The sequence below is a fragment of the Puma concolor genome, chromosome B1, assembly GCF_028749965.1.
Source record: "Puma concolor isolate L17-30 chromosome B1, mPumCon1.1.hap2, whole genome shotgun sequence".
Taxonomy (NCBI): domain Eukaryota; kingdom Metazoa; phylum Chordata; class Mammalia; order Carnivora; family Felidae; genus Puma; species Puma concolor.
In genome coordinates, this window is record NC_141670.1 from 123,688,081 (window position 1) to 123,708,963 (window position 20,883).

Here is a 20,883-nt window from a genome sequence, read left to right on the forward strand (position 1 = left end):
GTTTGCTTTCTCTTGGCTTTCATTTTCCTGATCTTCTCTAGGAATTTGTCTTTGATGATCATCCCCAGCCATTCTCATTGAATCTTGGTTTATCTCATAACCTTCTGATGTTTTTTTGTTTTTTTGTTTTTTTTCCTCTGTGCTGCTCACCTAAGCTTTTCCTCTTGCTCTGCCTCAAAGTTCAGCCTTCACTTCTCTGCTTACTCTGCCCTGGCCCATTCTCTATCCCTTTCACTTAGATGACTAAGTCCATCTTTTAACTTATCTCCCAACCCCTCGTTAGGCCCCTGCTCCTCTTCCACTTTCTATAATACAGCTAGAATGATTTTTTAAAGAATGAAATCACTTGCTCAAGGACACACAACTAGATAGCTGAGGTAGAACATGAACTCTGTTTAAAAATCTATGAGAGGCTCTAAATTTTACCTGGGTATAATTTAAGCTCCCTTCTTTCCTTACACAAAAATTTACCTAGCACCTCCCATGTGGCAGCCAGTCTTTGGGAAATTGAAATAAGTGGTGAGTAAAACAGATATGTCTTCTGTTTTCAAGGAGCTCACAAATTAGCAGAAGGTATTTGATCATAATCAAATAAAAATATTTCGTCACAAACTGCAATGACTGTGCAGGTGCATCTACCCAAAACCATGCTTTCAGGATGCTCACACTCATCTGTCTACCTGACAGATGTGTCAGCTACTGATGGCTCATGCTGAGTCCCTCTCTGGGAATTGCTTCCAGCTGAAGATAGTTCTCATGCATGATGGGAACTTGACCAATGAGTGTTTGGTGGGGGTTACAAAGGCCTTACCCCCTTTTCTCAAGTTGAGATACCTCTACAAAGCCATCCATGGCTCCTTATGGGGCTGACTGAGGCCTCTACTGTATCTGTATCACAGCTCAAGTTCTGCTAAATCCTGCTTCCCTTGACTCCTATACATGTTGTTCCTGAGAGCAGCCCCAGTAAATCTCCTTCAAACAGTTCTCCATACTACAGTCTATTTCCAGAGAACCTGACTTAAGACAATTGCTGTGATAGAATACTATGAGAATATAACATAAGGAAATTTAATTTAGATTGAGGATATGGAGCCCAGAATGTCTCTTTTAAGTTACATTTCAAGAAACTTGAAAAATGAGAAACAGCAAGTAATAATGGAGTTTTTGGCAAGAGGAAATAGTATGAGTGAAAATCCAGAGGTTGGAAAAGTCTTATTACGTGTTCAAGGAACTTACGCAAGTCCAGTGTGGTTTATGTACAGTGAAGACGGGTGGGTAGGTATTGATAGGAAATGAGTCAAAAGAGGCAGAGGCCACATACATCATAGGAAACATTTTAGTCTATGTCAAGATAGTCATTATCTTAAGTGCATGTGAAGTCTCTGAAGGATTTTGAGTAGGATATTTGAGCAGTTAAATTTACATTTTAATATGATCTTTCTTGTTGTTCTATGGAGAGTGGATTGGATGAGGGCAGGGGTGGAAGTAGAGCAGTTAGAAGGCTACAAATTGCAAAAGTAGTAGTCAGACCAAGGGATAAGAATGGCCTAGAATGGAGCTGCAACCATGGCCATGGGGAGAAGTAGCTTAATTTGCAAAATATTTAGAAAAAAAAAGTGATGAGATCAAGGGAAGTATTGCAAGAGGAGAGGAAGGAAGTTCAAGAAGGGACCAAATTTATAGTCCCTTTCCCAACCAAGGGTTAATGCCTGGCACAGAGGATGCCTGTAAGCCTCTGCTCTAACTCCAATGCTGGCATCTGGTCTTAATGTTCAAAACCTGGGCCTCTCTATTGGTTACATATTTTGAACAGTATCCCTGTGCTTACCCACCAGAATCATCAAGTAGCCCAAATGTTGAGAAAGGGAAACATTCTAGGACCTTGAGTCACCTTACCTTTGATGTGGCACACCCTTCTGGGATGAGGGGTGTGCCGGACTAGAAAACAACCTCCATTTCTAGCCATAATATGGCTGCATTTGCTCTCAAACTGAGGAGCAGACATTGGGGACTTGAGGCTCATGTTCTCCGGATGTTGGTTTGCCCCTCTCCACTGTTGCCACAAAATGTCTTGGGGTTCTACCTGGTAACCTCACTTCCAGAGGTGCTCTGACCCTGAAATCATAAAATGACAATCATTCTGATGAGGGGCTCTTGACATTTCTTACACATCAAATATTTCTTCATTGCTTGCACTGCTGAGTTGTTTCCCTTGTCAAAGCAACGTGAGGCTATTATACTTTCAGATTAAATTTTTATACACATTGAAATGAATTCGGGTATGGGTGGAAGCAAAGAATTTTTCCCTGGAAAACTCAAAACATTTGTGAGAAGCTTAAAATACATTCTATATTTAATTACATTTAAGGTCACTTTGTTAGCTTACCAACATAAAAATAACAGGTTATCAATTTTGATATAGTAAATGAAAATGATAGCTTTAAAATACAATACACACAAATGTGCTTTACATGAATACACCTTTCATATTATGATATAATATACATATGAAGACCTTTAATATTATACTTTAAGAAAACCAGTTTGTTTGTTTGTTTTTTAAGTAGGCTTCACCTTCAGCACAGAGCTCAATGCTGAGCTTGAACTCACAACCCTGAGATCAAGAGTCCAATGCTTAACCAACTGAGCCACCCAGGTACCCCTAGAAAACCACCTTAAATTTGTATCATCTTCTGAGAGGATGGTAAAACCTAAAAATAAGGGGGGGAAATCTGATAAAAGAATGATATTGTACCTACAAATGATAAACTGGAGAACATTTGACATGTTGTTGTTTGTAATTTTCAGTATTATTTAATGATTTTCTTTCAATCACTCAGGAATTATTTATTAGATAGCTAAAGTGTCATAGGCCTAAGGGATCAAAGATAATGTTATGGCTCTTAGGGAATTTACAATTACGTGGGGGGAAAGTTCTGGATTACTAACATAGGAAAGAGTTAAACAAACTTTCTTAAAGATAACATATTACTAGAGCACCTGAGTGTCTCAGTCAGTTAAGCATCCAACTCTTGATTTCATCTCAGGTCATGATCTCATGGTTTGTGGGATTGAGCCCTACATTGGGCTCTGCACTGACAGCCCGGAGCCTGCTTGGGATTCTCTCTCTTCCTCTCTCTCTGCCCCTCCCCACTCATGTTCTCTCTCTCTCTCTCTCTCTCAAAATAAATAAACTTTAAAAAAATGGTATGCTATCTCGAAATATAAAGAAGGGTTTTTTTCTGGTGTTTGTTGTATATTTCCTATCTTACGTGGCTATCTTATTCATGATAGCAGGACCAGGAAATACACATTTTATTTCTAACTACGGTAGGGAGTTTTTCTGGTCAGAATAATTTTCAACATCAAAATATGTCCATATTCTAGAAATTGTTCTCAATATTTTGTTGGGGCAGACATTTTTAGTTCATTGACTACTTTTTAGACCAAAGAATCTGTGTTCAAGTTTTCCATGGTATACATTCAGAGTGTATGGTATATGTTATCAGTCCTGTTACCACAAATACCTAATGTTCATAAATTCTAAAATTATTCTAGGCTAAATAAAATATGTTAAAATATTTGAACTCATAAAGTACTATTATCTATCAATAAAAAATATTTTCTTATTGTTCCTTATAAATAATGAGTTAATTCCAGCCTCTTTGTGTAACCCAAACTATAGCCTTACTCATACTTTCTGTGTGGGACCTTTTGCACAATTAAGTCAGTAAATTCATTTTTTATCTGTATTGGAGGAAAAGGGTACAGTAGACAATTTGGAGAGTGGAACTATCAAGTTAACTTTCAAGTTAAAGTGAACTGAAACTTTAAAATGAGATGTATGGTCCCAGCTTTTCCATTAACAAGCTAAGTCACCATGGATCAATTATTTTATTTCCTAGATTTTTATTTTTTCATCTGAAACCTGATAAGATTGACTGAGACATCAGCTAGAATGTTCAGCTATTCTACTGGGTGTGTCTTACCCTCATTAATCATTTCTTAGGCTAATTTGAAGGATAATGACATACTTCAAATTCTGGTATTAAAGGTCAATAAACAATGAAGAAAACTCTTTCTCCTCTTATAAAAAAAACAGTGCCTTCAAGAAGTCTGAAATTCATCATGCTTTTATACTTTAAAAGATGCTATAGGGCTTTCTTTTGTATTACAGAAAATTTAATTACCTGATGTTGTGGCTTTTATTGTTTCTTTTGGAGGTTTTGAAATAATGTTAAAGGGATTCAGGCAATATGTAAATATTTTATCCACATATATCATTAAAAATTTTACAAAATCCGGGGCGCCTGGGTGGCGCAGTCGGTTAAGCGTCCGACTTCAGCCAGGTCACGATCTCGCGGTCCGTGAGTTCGAGCCCCGCGTCGGGCTCTGGGCTGATGGCTCAGAGCCTGGAGCCTGTTTCCGATTCTGTGTCTCCCTCTCTCTCTGCCCCTCCCCCGTTCATGCTCTGTCTCTCTCTGTCCCAAAAATAAATGTTGAAAAAAAAATTAAAAAAAAAAAAATTTTACAAAATCCAATATACATTATGTACTGTTGAAAGTCTGACTTACACTTAAGTTTTCAGAAATTAGATAAATGAAAAAGTCTGGACAAAGTTGTACTTTGAATTGTTCTAGCAAGTGATCTAATAATGAAAAAATAAAGCTATCTCAAACCTGAAGAAAAGTGAAACTATATTATTCCCTGTAAAATTTCTTAAAACAATGTCTCCCACAGACTGGGAGAAAATATTCTGAAACACATATATGATAAAGGACTTGTATCCAGAGTAACAAAGAACACTTAAAAATCAACATTAAGAAAACAAATAGCCAAATTAATAACTAGGTGAAAAAAGTGAATAAACACCTCATCAAAGAAGATGATCAGATGGCAAATAAGCACGCATATTAAAAGACACTCAACATCACTTATCATTAGGGAATTGCAAATTAAAATAATGACATAGCACTACTCACTTATTAGAATGGCTAAAGTCCAAAATACTGACAATGCTGACAGGAATGTGGAGCAACGGGAACTCTCACTCATTGCCAGTGGGAACACAAAATGGTACAGCCACTTTGGAAGATAGGTTGGAAGTTTCTTTCAAAACTACACATACTCTTACCGTAGACCCAGCAATTGTACTCCTAGGTGTTTACCCAAAGGATTTGAACTCATGTCCACAGGGAAACCTACACATGAATGTTTATTCATAATTGCCAAAACATGGAAGCAACCAGGGTGTCCTTCAATAGGTGAATGGATAAATTGTAGTACCTCCATACAGTGGAATACTATTCAGTAATAAAAAGAAATGAGCCATCAAGTCATGAAAAGACATGGAAGAATGTATGTTGTTAGAATGTATGTTGTTAGAAGCCAGTTTGAAAAGCCTACACACTGAGTGATTCCCACTACATAACATTCTGGAAGAAGCAAAACTATGGAGACAGTAAAAAGATCAGTGGTTGCCAGAAGTTCTAGAGGGACAGTGGGGGAATAATGAATAGATGGAGATCAGGGGATTTTTAGTGCAGTGAAACCAGCCTGTAGTATACTGTTCTAGACTGTAGTTGTGGATATATGACATCATGCATTTGTTGAAAGCTACAGAACTGTACAACACAGAGTGAATGGTAATGTAAACTATGGACTTTAGTTAATAATAATGTATGGTTTTTGTTCATAAATTGTGACAAATGTAACACACTAGTGAAGATGTGAATAATAGGGGAGATTGGGCAGGGGCGATATATGGAACTCTCTGTACTTTCTGCTTAATTTTTCTGCAAGCTTAAAAACTACTGTAAAAAATAAAGTCTATTAATGTAAAAAAACAAAAAAAGAAACTAACTCAAGCCTGAAGAAAAGCAAAACTATTTTAGTTGCTATTAATGACGGCCCACATCTTTCTCTTCCACTTGTTGCCTATATTGATTTTAACACTACTTAACTGACTGATAATACATTTTTGCATTGATTTTAGTGGATATCTTTCCAAAGTTCATGAATTGGCTTAAAGTAATATTTTTCTATTTAAATATTTCTCTTTAATATAAGCATTGATTTGGGGCTATAATTTTTTTAAGACATAAACTCTAAACAAATGAATCATTCATTCTTCTACAAAAGGTTAGATTTTTCCCCCCAAAGGCAAAAGAAACATGAAAAGAACATGTTATTAAAATAAGGAATTAATAGAGGACCAGAAAATAATTTACTTGTTGATAAACAAACATAATCTTTGTTAGAGAATCAGAAATTTCATTTATTTTATAATGAAGTGACTAAACATTTTCCTGAACCAATATTAGAGCATCCCATCAATGCAAAATTGTTCAGTACATATCATGGACGGACTCTGTAGACGAAATCAGTTATAATAACTTCTGTAATGTGCCATGGATTATTTACAGTTTTGTGATAAATAATAGGTATTTTTTAACTCCAAAACAAACAAAAAACACCACAAAGAAAACAACACACACACACACACACACACACACTGTTTCCACTATTTTAGCTTAGTAGGTATTTGCTGTATAATATGGGGCAGCAGTTCTCAGCCTTCTTTCCCCACCTGATGCACATGACAGGTGATGTTCGGAGGAAAGACATCGCCATCCCATGTTCAGATTTTAAAGAATGAATTCCACAGTTGTGGTAGAGCAAAGTACTAAAAAAAAAAAATCAATCACCCCAACTACGGTGTGTCAGTAACTGTTGCTCACAGGAGCTGTATAAACAGGTTTTAACTCCAATCTTTCCAAACAGGTAGGCACATGTCATTGCAACTAAACGCCAACAGGTAGTGTTAGAAAACTTACCCTTCTTTGTATTAATTCCTTTTAAAAGCTAAACAATTTCTAAACATGAGCGTTTTAGTTATTATCAGTAAGTATGTTGGGTCTCGCCTCACTGTCTGTGTTGCAAAACCTCGGTGGAGCCCTCCTGACTTGGAGGGTATGTCCAAAAAGATGTGCTGAGAGAAAGTAGCCAAGTTCCATTTATAATTCTATTCTACTTGTGATGCCAGCATTCTGCTTTTGCCTTGAAGAGGAAGAGAAAAACCTGTACAGTGGTAACTGATGGAAAATCTAATTAAAATTACCCTTTGTCATTCAGGGAATCGTGCAAGCACTTCTGGGAGCAGAATTTCCTTTTCTATAGCCTCTTGAATCTACCTATATATTAGCAAGTCACTGAATTTTATTTAGACTACATGACACAAAATCTTCAAAATCTAGAGTTTCAGAGGTATGATTAATCATGTAGTTCTAAATCTGGTCATCGTTACTTTTAAAATATGTAAATCTAGGGGCGCCTGGGTAGCTCAGTCAGTTAAACATTCACTTTGGCTTAGGTTATGATCTCGTGGTCTGTGGGTTGGAACCCTGCGTCCGGCCGTGTGCTGACAGCTCAGAGCCTGGAGCCTGCTTCGGATTCTGTGTCTCCCTCTCTTTCTACCTCTCCTTCGCTGGTGTTCTCTCTCACTCTCAAAAATGAATAAATGCTAAAAAAAATTTAACAAACATAAAATATGCCAATCTGTATTAAATATTAATAATCTTAGTCTAAAGTAACACTTATGTAAGATGTATGTTTAAAACAAGAGGATACGACATCTAATCAATGAACAGCTGTAAGTTACAAAGAATTCCTAGAGATGTAAAGATTGTTATTTAGGTGATGAATGCTGAACCATTTTGCAGGTCACCTCGCCTAAAAGGCATGCCACTAATATCTTCACTGCATTCATTGCTCTGCCTACAGGAGACTTTCTCCTAAGGCTAAGGCTTCCTTACCCTTCTCTAAAGTAGTTCCCACCATCTTCCCTGCCTGGATCACTGTCTATCCCTAACTCTCCTTAGGCGATCTCCATAAGTGCATGTTATTCCCTGGCTTTTTTTTTTTTTTTTTTTTTTCATTTCTGTGTTTATTTTCCGCTTCTCTCCATAGGATATCATAATCAAGCAGGCAATGGTCTAGTCTAAGTTCTGTATTCCCAATACCTGTCACATAGTATATGTTCAGTATTTGTTAAATGAAGTTAAATGTTATCCACAGAACAAATGTCTTTATCCCACAAACTTAGCTTATTTTATTTGTATGATCTCCTCAAAGATAGGTGGTTTACTTTATTTTTTTTAGGTGGTTTACTTTAAAAGAAAATACCTCATTACCACAAAACAGATTTATTTGGCCTTCACATAGTCTTGAAAAGAGGATGAACCTGAGATCCATTAACTAAATCATACCTAAACTTTTTGAAAATTATTTTAATGATGAATTTAAAATTATACCTGAGGACAGTTTTTAAAGAAGGTGATCTTGTTCACAGGAACTCAAGGCTATTGATACACTCCAAGCCTCATAATGGGTCTATGCTGAGTTCTCACTGATTTCCTTAAATCTTTGCACTTGAGCTGGGAATTTTTAATTGGCAGAGACAGCCTAATGTCTAATGCATCCAGTAGAATATCACTGTCTCCCTCCAGTTTCTCCCACTGTTGCTACAAAGAGCCCAGGAGGCTCCCTGGTTGTTAAGATACACTACAAAGCTTAGCAACGTGGTAACATTCCTTAGGGAAATCTGAGTTCCAGAACCTCTTCACCCCATGTTCTCAGAGCTCCACAGCTTGACAAAACCACATGGTAGCAGTAACTTTTCTCAGTTTCAGACATATAATAGTGTTGAATCGAATGAAAGAGAAAGAGAAAAAAGAAAGAGCAATCAATATCATTTATTGATACTTTCTCCATAATTCTGCTTGAAGAATACATACTATGCAGAGGTAATCAAACTTCTCACCCAAAACTAGGGGGAGAAAATGTGGGTGATTTTAAAGATATCCCATTCTGCTTGGTAGTCAGCATGTCCATGGCAATGACTTGTTCAATAGTATTGAAAAAAAATTGAAATGTTAATTAAAAGTCATAAAGAAACATTAAATAATACAGTTAAAGTCATAGGGTTCCCTGTGAAAAGGGAAGATGGAATCATACATAGTAATTCCATACATGCACATACACATATACACATACATTCATGTGTCCTTCAGCTCTCCGGATTATATATACTAGTGCTTCCTAATATTTTTCTTTTCAGACCACGTATGGTTTTTAATTTCTAAATCAGTCTCTGAAATCAATGTAGATAGTTTCTAAAAGGCAAATACTAGTTTAAAACAATGCAAGGATACAGTCTAATTCGGTCTGGATTTTTTTTGTTGTTTGGCCCCAAGAATTAAAGGCTAAATATCTCCTCTTGCCTATAACCCATTCAGGACTTGTACCACACTATTTTTCTGTATTTTATGGAAGATTCAAACAATTTCCTAATGTAATTTTGACATTTTGAAATGGTCATGCTACATTTTGTGTCAGGAATTTGCTTTCCACAGCTAGTCACAGAGACTTATTTCTCCTTCACCTGAGAGAGTCCAAGAGTCCAAGGTTGGTGTGGAAGCTCCATGGTGTCATTTGGAGCCTAGACTTGTTCCACATTTTGGTCCATCTTCCTTGATATGTGGCTTCCCTCCTTGAAGCTAACTCTTATCCAAGATGGTTCCTGAAGTTCCAGTCATCCGAATGGCTACTATATTACAGACATCAAATGCACAGTGCTGGCAGAAAAGAAAAGGTAAGAGGGGTGAGTGCAGACAAGGACATGATGGCTATGTGCTCCCTCCATAAAAGCCTTTTCATGAGTCCCAGACAATAATCTAGGTGCCTTGATCACTTCTAGCTGCAAGGTGGGGATAGAAAGTGTGGCTTCTTCACAGGGCATATTGCCACTGATTTCTCAAAGAGGGGCTCAGTTACCAAAAGAAGAGTGAGATAAAGTATATTGGGTTATAAACAGTTTCTACCACAGATCCTGACATTATACCTGACCCCTGTGGAAGAGGTTTTGACATCTACGCAGTTGCACCTTTCATTAGAGAGGGCGAAGCATCCATCAGAGGGAGACATACCTCTGGCTATGTAACCATGGTTCTGTTGTATTTTCTTTATAGGAAGACCTATGAGACCTTCCTTGTCTCATTATTGAGAAAAATGATACAACTGGTTTGTTTGGGCACGGTTGGCAGTAATTCTGTCAGAACCGCGGGACAGAGGTTGCTCTGCTGCCCTTGCTCAGGGCACACATGTATCTTTGTTGCCTTGGAAACAAACTGCTAGTCAAGACACTCAAAGACAGAAAATGGATGGAGAGATTTCTTGGAATATGTGCATATTTGAATGGTGATTAGTGATTTAAAAACACCTTCTGTAGTAGTCATAAACAGGAAATCTCCCAGGTTGTTCACTGTCCACAGATATTTTGAGTATTGTTATGGACTGAATGGTGTCCCCCTAAATTCATATGTTGAAGCCCCAACCCCCAATGTGACCATATTTGGTGATAGGACCTTTAAGGAGGTAATGAAGGCTAAAGGAGGTCCTAAGGGTGAGTCCAAATCTAATAGGACAGTTGTTCTTTTAAGAAGAGGAAGAGACCCCAGAACACACACACACACACACACACACACTCTCTCTCTCTCTCTCTCTCTCTCTCCCTCTTTTTCTCTCCATACACACATGGAAGAAAGGCCATGTGAAGTCACAGCAAGGAGGGGTCTGTCTACTAGCCAGGAAGAGAGGAAGAAAGGGAGAGTTGGAAGAGAGGCTTTACCTGAAGCCAACCTTGCCAGAACCTTGACCTTGGAATTCCAGCCTCCAGAATTATGAAAAGATGAACTTCTGTTGTGTAAGCCACCCTATCTGTGGTATTCTGTTATGGCGTGACTATGCAGAACACTCCGTCAGGTGCATTTTCTCCATATACAAGCAGTGTGGCCACATCTTGGAGCTGTGAATGGATTAGACCTATTGATTTTTATCCTCATTTTGCATTTTCTATAAAAATCCCACTGGTGTCTGCTTAACATATAAGAGAGTAATGTAAATTATTTATGAAAGGCAAAAATGTAATTGAAAACAACACAAGAATAAAACTTATTTCATCTGGTGTCTTGCCCACCCTGTACTTTGTTCTGTCAATTTTGGAAGCACATGATTCAGCCCTAAATTTGCAACAAGTATCTGCATTCATAGAAAAGAGTACTTTGTGATCGCCAGAGCATAACAAAAGTACTGATGTAAGTATAATACAAAGAATTCTAAATTAGCCTCTACATTTCCTCACCACTACTGTTCATACCCTGTATAACCCCCTTCCCTTGATTGTGGGCACATCTGTGAATACAATGGATGTCACTCTTGTGATTAGGTGACATTCTATGGCAAAGATGAAGAGGTTCTGCAGATATAATTCAAATCCCTAATCAGAATTGCTATGAGTTCATCAAAAGGAGATTGTTTGGGGGTGGATCTGACCTAAGTTTTTTAATGTTTATTTATTTTTGAGAGAGAGAGAGAGAGACAGAGCGTGAGCAGGGCAGGGGCAGAAAGAGAGGGAGATACAGAATCTGAAACAGGTTCCAGGCTCTGAGCTGTCAGCACAGAGTCAATGTGGGACTCAAACCCAGGAACCATGAGATCATGACCTGAGATGAAGTTGGACTCTTTACTGACTGAGCCACCTACGCAACCCTGACCTAATTTTTAAAGGAGATTTAGGCCTTCCCTAAGATCAGACAAGCTTTCCTGCTAGCCTTAAAGAAGCAAGCTATCATGAGTTCTACAGCTGCAAGGAAATGAATCTGTCAACAAACCTGAGAGCTTGGGAGACGACCCCAAGCCACAGATGAGACCCCAAACTCAGCTGGTACCTGGACTGCAGTCTTATAAGACCCTGTTTTGAGGACCCAGCTAAAGCTAAGCCATGCCTACAGTCCTGGCACATGGAAACTGTGAGATAACAACTTTGCATTGTTTTAAGTTGCTAAGTTTGTAGCAATGTATTAGGCAGCAAAAGAAAAATTAATACAGTAAAATGAAACTTAGGAAGCATATTCATAGTCCATACTCAATTACAAAAACAGTATCTGTTTCATGTATCAGATTGTGATCTCTTCAAGTGAGGCAGGCTGTGGAGACGGTTCACAGGATTCCATCCTAAAATGTATCCATGACTTCTCAGGGTTGTGTTACAGTTCTGGGCTGTGTGTGTGTCCTTGGGCAGCAAGCCAATCAGGTTGAAATGCAGCTGGTGTGCCCTAAACGGGAGTACTGATTGTTACCAGCTATGTCCCTCCCAGTTGGTTGGTATCCATGCCATAGTAGTTGTTTGATATTTTGAATATCATCTCTCATTATCAGACAATTCCTGTCTTCTTAATTTTGAGAGATTATCTACAATTGCCCAAGCAAACCAGTTCCTTGGGAGAAGTGATTACTGCCTCCACTTGAAATTTAAAATGTCTCAGATGGCAGCTCATCGGGAGAGCACGGATGGTCCAGTGAGAAGGACAGGAAGTAGAGATAGGACACAAGTTAGGCTGGCGCAGCACTTCACAGGGTTTTTACAGCTTTGTAATCATTCCAAGACCCATGACAAAACCTGTTACAATTCCAGGACCTTTGAGTTTCAACACACTGCTGGTAACATCAGTGGTGCAAGCCAGAGGATGGGTTTTCTTAAGACCTGTCTGATAGAGGGGTGCCTGGGTGGCTCAGTCAGTTAAGTGTCTGACTTTGACTCAGGTCATGATCTTGTGGTGGGTGAATTCAAGCCTTGCATTGGGCTCTGCGCTGTGTGTAGCCTGCTTGGGATTCTCTTTCTCTCCTTCTCTTTCTCTGCTTCTCCCCCACTTGTTCTCTCTCTCTCTCTCACTCTCTCTCTCTCTCTCTCTCTCTCTCTGTCTCTCTCAAAATAAATAAATAAACTTTAAAAAGAAAGTGAAATGGAAGACCTGTCTGAAAGAAAGGAGCCTTAGCAGGAGCACATAGGATCAAACTCTTGAGAGTCAGAGATGACTGTCTAAAGAGGGGTTATGCAGAAGCCTTTTCTTTTCACTGTTTTGCCAAGATCTGTGTGTGAATCTGTGTGTGTGTGTGTGTGTGTGTGTGTGTGTGCGCGCACGTAGGGGGTGTGCAGGAAGAAAAGACAGGTGTCCACCATTATCATGTCACTCTTTTGACCTTGCATGTATTTTGTGTGTGCCATACACCCCACAAGGACATTTTGAAAATGGGTCACTTTTATGGCCCTTATACTAAAAGAACATCACTGGGCAGAATCTGAGTGATAAGACAGTTTACAGAGAGAGAAGATGGAGAGAACTCAGGCTTCTGCTTCCTTCTCAGCATCTGTCTCAGTGTCTCTGCCTCACTCTTAGCTTTATTCTCATGGTAACTGAGGCCTCTGTGTTGCTGCATTTTACTTTCTCTCTTACCTTTCACCTAAAATGGTTTTGTTTTAATAAATGTCTCACTCCACAATGCTGCATATCATTCATTCTTTTCCAGAATCTCCTTTGAAAATCTATGCACCAGACATTGTGCAAGGTGCTGGGTACACAGTCATGAACAAAAAAACCTGGATGGTCTGTTTCTTCATAAAGTTCACAGTCTAGTGAAGAAGACAGGCACTGATGACGGAAATGCATAAACATATATGTACAATTTTTGTTGTTGTTGTTGCTAACGTTAGGTAGGGAACCTTGGGTTAAAGCAGAGAGATGTCATGGGACACAGGCTCTTTCCTTTTCCCCTCTTCCTGCTCCAGCAGTCCTTGCCTGTATCTTTTGTTCTTGTGGTCCTAGGGGGCTGTTGCCCTTCCAAGCCTGGCATCTGCATTCCATAAAGAAGGAAGCAACCTGGAGTCAGCAATGATGGGGAGAAAGCAGCCATTTCCCAGCCATCCTCAGCAGCTTCTGCCTATGCTCCTGGGCCATGATACTGTCACACTGCTGTCTCTGTCCCAGGGAAGGTTGATAATTGTTGCGTTTTAGCCAGACACATCACTGCCTTGAACAACTACTGGGGGTTGGTTAAAAAGGCAGGAGGTCGAGAGCATCATGTGCCGCAGCCCTGAAGGACAAGAGTGGGGTCCCGTAAGGAAGACAGGACAGCCAGGACGAGCCCCTCTGAGAAGGTGATATTCAAGTTGAGACCCTCAGCAAGGCACAAAGTTAAGAGGGAGGGCACTCCAGTAGAGAACAACCAACACTTTAACTTGAAATGCAAAATTTACTGTTGTCTCCTATGTTTTTCATTATACTGGAAATTGATTATCTATTACAAACTTAGTTCCAGATGCCATTCCAGCGAGTTTAATCCTGAGAAAAGGGATCTAGGATATTATTCTGTCATTGCATCTCCTTGTAAAGAAAACTTTTCAAAGCTCCAGGCAGCAATACCTGCCCGATCCTAACTTGAGCATAATTCAAACAAGAAGACAGTCCCAGGTTTGGTTGCCAAAATCTACTTTCACTTGATTCAGATCAGCATGTCTGTAAGTATATGCTTTAGATGAAAAGAACTTAATCCCTCTTTTAACTTCTATACATTTATATCTCAAACAGATTCAAACACATAATAAACCTATACATCATCTCTCAGGTTGTCCATCAAATATTAACTGTCCTAAATGCGTGTCCCCAGAAGAATTAAGGTTTGTCCATCAAGGTCAATTCTGGAGAAGATGGTGGAGGAGGAGTACCCTAAGCTCTCCTTGGCACATAGATACACCCAGATAACACCCACATCAGTGTAAATAACCCAGAAAACAACCCAAAGAGTGGGGAGACTTTCCACAGCTAAATGTAGAGAAGAGGCCACATTGAAGAGGGTGGGAAAGGCAGAGACATGGTCAGGAGCCAAACTGACCAGCAAGAATGTTGTGGGAGGGTGGGACACCATGAGCACAAAGGAGAGAGGAGCAAATCCCACCCCAGGCACCCCAGGCATGGGGGACCCACATTGGGAAGACAAATCTTCATAGAATTTGGCTTTGAAAACCACAGGGTTTGACTTCCTGAACTTTTACAACCAGTGGAGCTTAACACCTGGAATTTTAATATTTAAAGTTCAGGAGACTCAGCCAGAGGGCAATAGGAAACTGAGTCCCCACCCTTAAATAGACAGCACAACAAACATCCCTGCCAAGAGACACCAAAGAAAGAGCAGTTTGAAAAATGTCTGGGGTTTAAGGGAGGGAGATTTGTTTACTAATCTCAGAAAGTATGCTGGAGGGATAGGGATCTTTGGGAGACTTCTGCAAGAACAAAAGAGCTGGTGAGAGTAGCCCAGATGCACAGACACCTGCAGGAACCAGCACAGTGCAAACATTCTCTACCTAATTTGCTAACACTGTGCCCCACGCAATCCCCACTCCCACGTTCGCCTGCAGACCCACCCCTCCAACTTGGCCTGGATAAGAGTTCTCCAAAGTGGCTACAGGTCCCTTCCCACATCGGACCAGCACAAACCTGTGCCTATCACCATGTGCGTCACCTCTGAGTTCTCCTGTGGACCTATCACCCCAACACACCCTTGGCAGGGGTCCATCCAGTGTGGGACCACAAATGAGGCAGTGTGCAAAGCAGCCCCAACAGGGGCCAATACCACTCCGAAGTGACTCCTGCGCTGGGGAGAGGAGAAGATAACCACATGTAATAGTCTGACTGCAGCCCCAGCAGTGAGCTGGGGGCAGACACCTGGTCTTACCCCAGGCCTCACCCACCAACAAAAGCTTCTCATGGGAAAATACAGGGAAAGTGCCCTACAGCCTGCTGTTACTGCATTTCTAGCAAACACCTGGTCTGACCCAACTCAAGCACAAGGTGGTCCCAGATTGGCCCATCAACAACACAGGGATCAAACACTGCCCACAACAAAGAAAGCAAGTGCAGATGACTGGACCGAAGGCAAATGTGATTCAGCCACAACAGTAGTGTGCACACAACACACATAGGAGACGTCCTGAAATGCCAGGTTCTGGTGAACAGAGGATATTGCACTGTAGGGCACTACAGGACCTCTTCATAAGGCCACTACTTAGCAGGAGATGTAGCTGACTTTCCTAAAATATAGAAAACAGAGTTTGACAAAACGAGGAGATAGAGGATTGTCCCAAATGAAAGAAAAGGACAAAAATCACAGCAAAAAAACTAAATGAAATGGAGATAAGTGATATGCCTGTTAGAGATTTAAAGTAATAGTCATAAAGATACTCACTGGACTTGAGAAAAGAGTGGAGGACCTCAGTGAGACCCTCAACAAAAAGACTGAAAACATAAAAAAAAAACCAATCAGGGATAAGAACTCAATAATTGAAATTAAAAACACACTAGAGGGAATGAACAGTAGACTAGAGGAAGCAGAATGGATTGGTGACCTGGAGGACTGAGTAATGGAAAGCAATCAAGCTAAACAGGAGAAAGAGAAAAACATAATAAAAAATGAAAATTGACTAAGGGAACTCAACAACACCATCAAGCACAATAACATCTGCATTATAGGGACCCCTATAAGAGAAAGGAAAGGGGGCAGAAAATTTACATGAAGAAATAATAGCTGAAAACTTCCTGAATCTGGGGAAGGTAAACAAAATCAACTCAAAGAAGTCCACACCAAGGCACACAGTACTTAAAATGGTAAAAAATAAGTAGTGATAAAGAGAGAATTTTAAAAGTAGCAAGATAAAAGAAACATCTACATATAAGGAAAACCCCCATAAAGCTACCAGGTGGCTTTTTAGCAAAAACTTTGCAGAAGGGAGTAGCATGATTTATTCAAAGTGCTGAGAAATAAAAACCTGTGACCAAGAAAACTCTATCCAGCAAACCTATTATTCAGAAAAGAGACAGAGATAAAGTTTCCCAGACAAACAAAAGTTAAAGGAATTCATCACCACTAACCCAGCCCTACAAGAAACGTCAAAGGGGACTCTGAGTGGAAAGGAAAGGCCATAAGTAGGAGTAAAAAAGGAAGGAACCATAAAAGCACTAAAATCAAGTATATCTATGAAAATCAGTCAAATGACCCATAAACTAAAAGGATGTAAATATGACACTATATACCTAAAACATGGGGGGAGAGGGGAGAGGAGTAAAAAATCAGGTGCTTTTAGAATCAGTTCAAATTTAAACAACCGTCAACTTAATATACAAACCTAATGATAACCACAAATCAAAAACCAGTAATAGATATGCAAAAAATAAAGAGAAAGGTATCCAAGCATATCACTAAAGAAAGCCAGCTCAAGCGCTTGGGTGGCTCAATTGGTTAAGCATCCACTTCAGCTCAGGTCATGATCTCACAGTTTGTGAGCCCATGTTGGGCTCTGTGCTGACAGCTCAGAGCCTGAAGCCTGCTTCAGGCTCTGTGTTTCCCTCTCTCTCTCTCTGCCTCTCCCCCACTTGCTCTCTCTCTCTCTCTCTCTCTGTCAAAAATAAATTAAAAAAAAAAATAAATAAATAAATTGAAAAAAGAAAGAAGAATAAAATAGAAGAAAGGAACAGAGAAGAACTACAAAAAATAACCATAAAACAATGAACCAAATGGTAAAAAGTACACACCTATCAATAATTACTTGGAATTTAAATGGAAAAAATACTCCAATCAAAAGACACAGGGTGACAGAATGGATAAAAAAGCAAGACCCATCAATAAGCTGCCTGCAAGAGACTAATTTCAGACCTAAAGACATATGCACATTGAAAGTGGAGGAATGGAAAAGCATTCATCATGCAAATGGCAGTGAAAAGAAAGATGGGATAGCAATACCTGTATCAGACAAAATAGACTTCAAAACAAAGACTGTAACAAGAGACAACACTATTTAATCATAAAGGGAACAATCCAATAAGAAGATATACCAATTATAAATATTCATGCACCCAACATAGAAGCACCCAAATACATAAAGCAACTATTAAAAAAGATAAAGGAAGTAATAAGTAGTAATACAATAACAGTAGGAGACTTTAACACCCCACTTATACAATGGACAGATCATCCAAACAGAAAATCAACAAGGAAACAGTAGCTTTGAATGACACATTGGAACAGATGGATCTAACAGATATATTCAGAACATTCCATCCTACAACAGCAGAATACACACTTTTTTCAAGTGCACATGGAAGATTCTCCAGATTACGTTACATATTAGGCCACAACACAAGTCTCAACAAATTCAGAAAGATTGAAGTCATACTGTGCATCTTTTCTGACCACAACAATATAAAACTAGAAATCAACCACAAGAAAAAAAAATCTGAAAGAGTACAAATATATGGCAGTTAAATAACATGTTACTAAACAATCATTAAATCAGCCAAGAAACTAAAGGGAACATCAAAAAATACACAGAAAGAAATGAAAATGAAAACACAACAGTCCCAAATCTTTGGAATCGGCAAAAGCTATTCTGAGAGGAAGTTTATACAACACAGGCCTACTTCAAGAAGCAAGAAAAATCTCAAATAAACAACCTGACCTTACACCTAAAGGAGCTGGAAAAGTAAGGGGAAAAAATCCAAAACCAGCAGAAGGAGGGAAATAATAAAGATTAGAGCAGAATTAAATGAAATAAAGCCTAAAAAAACAATAGAACAGATCAATGAAACCAGGAGCTGGTTCCTTCATAAGATCAACAAAATTGATAAAACTTTAGAAAGACTCATAAAAAAAAAAAAAGAAGAGAGAGAGACAGAGATGGGGTGCCTGGGTGGCCCAGTCAGCTGAGGGTCTGACTTCAGCTTAGGTCACGACCTCATGTTTCAAGAGTTCAAGCCTTGCTTCAGGCTCACGGCTGTCAGTGTGGAGCCCACTTTAGATCCTCTGTCCCCCTCTCTGCATCTCCCTTGCTTGTGCTCTCTCTTTCAAAAATAAATAAATGTTACAAAAAAGACAGGACTCAAATAAACAAAATCAGAAATGAAAGATGAGAAATAACAATTAACACCATAAAAATACAAAGGATTATAAAAGAATATCATAAAACATTATATGCCAACAAATTGGATAACCTAACAGAAATGGATAAATTCCTAGAAACATATAAACTATCAAAATGGAATCAGGAAGAAATAGAAAATTTGAATAGACTGACTAGTAGCAATGAAATTGAATCAGAAATCAAAAATTCCCTAACGAACAAAAAGTCTAGGACCAGAGGGCTACAAGTGAATTCTACCAATCATTTAAAGAAGAATTAATACCTACTTTTCTCAAACTCTTCCAAAAAGTACAAGAGGAAGGAAAAACAAAACTGGAGGTATCAAAATCCCAGATTTGAAGTTACATTACACAGCGGTAGTAACCAAAACAGTACGGTACTGACACAAAAACGGAAACATAGATCAATAGAACAGAATAGAGAGCCCAGAAATAAACCATGATTATATGGTAAATTAATCTTTGACAAAGCTGGAAAGAACAGGCAGTGGGGAAAAAGACAGTCTCTTCAATAAATGGTGTTGGGAAAACTGGGCCACTTTCTTACAGCACACACAAAAACAAACTCAAAATGGATTAAAGACCTAAATGTGAAACTTGAAACCATGAAAATTCTAGAAGAGAACACAGGCAGTAATTTCTCTGACATTGGTCCTGGCAACATTTTTCCAGATATGTCTCCTGAGGCAAGGGAGACAAAAGCAAAACTAAACTATTGGGACTACATCAAAATAAAAAGCTTCTGCACAGCAAAAAAACACCACTGACAAAACTAAAAGACAGCCAACTGAATGGGAGAACATGTTTCAAATGATATATCTGATAAAAGATTAGTATCCAAAATATATAAAGAACTTACCAAATTCAACACCAAGGAAACAAATAATCCAATTAAAAATTAGCAGAAGATATGAACAGACATCTTCCCAAAGAAGACATACAGATGGCCCATAGACACATGGAAAAATGCTCAACATCATTCATCATCAAGGAAATGCAAATCAAAACCACAATGAGATATCACCTCACACCTGTCACAATGGCTAAAATCAAAAACAAAAGAAACAAGTGTTGGTGACGATGCAAAGAAAAAGGAACCCTTGTACACTGTTGGTGGGAATGCAAACTGCTGCAACCACTGTGGAAAACAGTGTGGAAGTTCCCAAAAACTTAAAAATAGAATTCCCATATAATCCAGTAATTCTACCACTGGGTATATTTGCCTAAAGAATACAAAAACACTAACTCTAAAAGATATATTCTCCCCTATGTTTATTGCAGCATTATTTACAATAGCCAAATTATGAAAGTAGCTCAGTGTTCATCAAGAGATGAATGGATAAAGAAGTAGTATCTATACCATTTATATATGTATATATTGCAACAACATGGATGAACGTAGAGGCTATCATCCTAAGTGAAACAAGTCAGTCAGAGAAAGTCAAGCACCATATGATTTCACTCACATGTGGAACTTAAGAAAACAAATGAAGAAAGAAAGAAACAAAAAAGATAAACAGATTCTTAACTATAGAGAACAAACTGGTGGTTACCAGAAGGGAGGTGGGTGTGAGAACGGGTGAAATAGGAGAAGAGGATTAAAGAGTGTATTTATCATGATGAGCACTGTGTAATGTAATTGTTGAATCACTATGTTGTACAACTGAAACTAATATAACACTATATATTAACTGTACTGGAATTAAAATTTTTAAAAAGTTTATCCATCAAATATTAATTGTCCTAAGTGCAATAGGTATCTTACACTGGATACTTGAGTAGAATAAAAGGCCTAGAATTCATCTTCTATGGGGATTATCCCACTCTTGCTTTTTTTCCTTTATGCTTAACTGTCTACTGGATACGTCCACTTAGAAGTCTTACAGACACTTGAGAAGATGGTTTGTGCTCAGCCAAATAATAATAACATAGTAGTATCATGTATCAAATGCTTGTTTTCATATCAGAGTCAGTGTTGTGTTGAGTACTTTACATGGATTATCTCAATTTTTACAACTC

General features: G+C 38.7%; 1 protein-coding gene across 2 annotated transcripts in view; it reads right to left on the reverse strand.

Moving 5' to 3' along the window:
• CB1H4orf17 (chromosome B1 C4orf17 homolog) overlaps positions 1-9,596 on the reverse strand; it is a 37,578-nt gene extending 27,982 nt beyond the window's left edge. Inside the window, exons 1-2 of one of the 2 annotated variants that reach the window (XM_086704521.1) lie at positions 9,443-9,596; positions 1,897-2,115 (exon numbers count right to left, since the gene is read on the reverse strand). In XM_086704521.1, coding sequence (XP_086560647.1) covers positions 1,897-2,023 — 127 coding nt within the window. In that variant the 5' untranslated portion in view covers positions 2,024-2,115; positions 9,443-9,596. Of the gene's footprint in view, positions 1-1,896; positions 2,116-8,312; positions 8,555-9,442 lie in introns of those variants that run through there. The other variant, XM_025922367.2, reaches the window with a different exon arrangement.
• Positions 9,597-20,883: the final 11,287 nt, after the last annotated feature.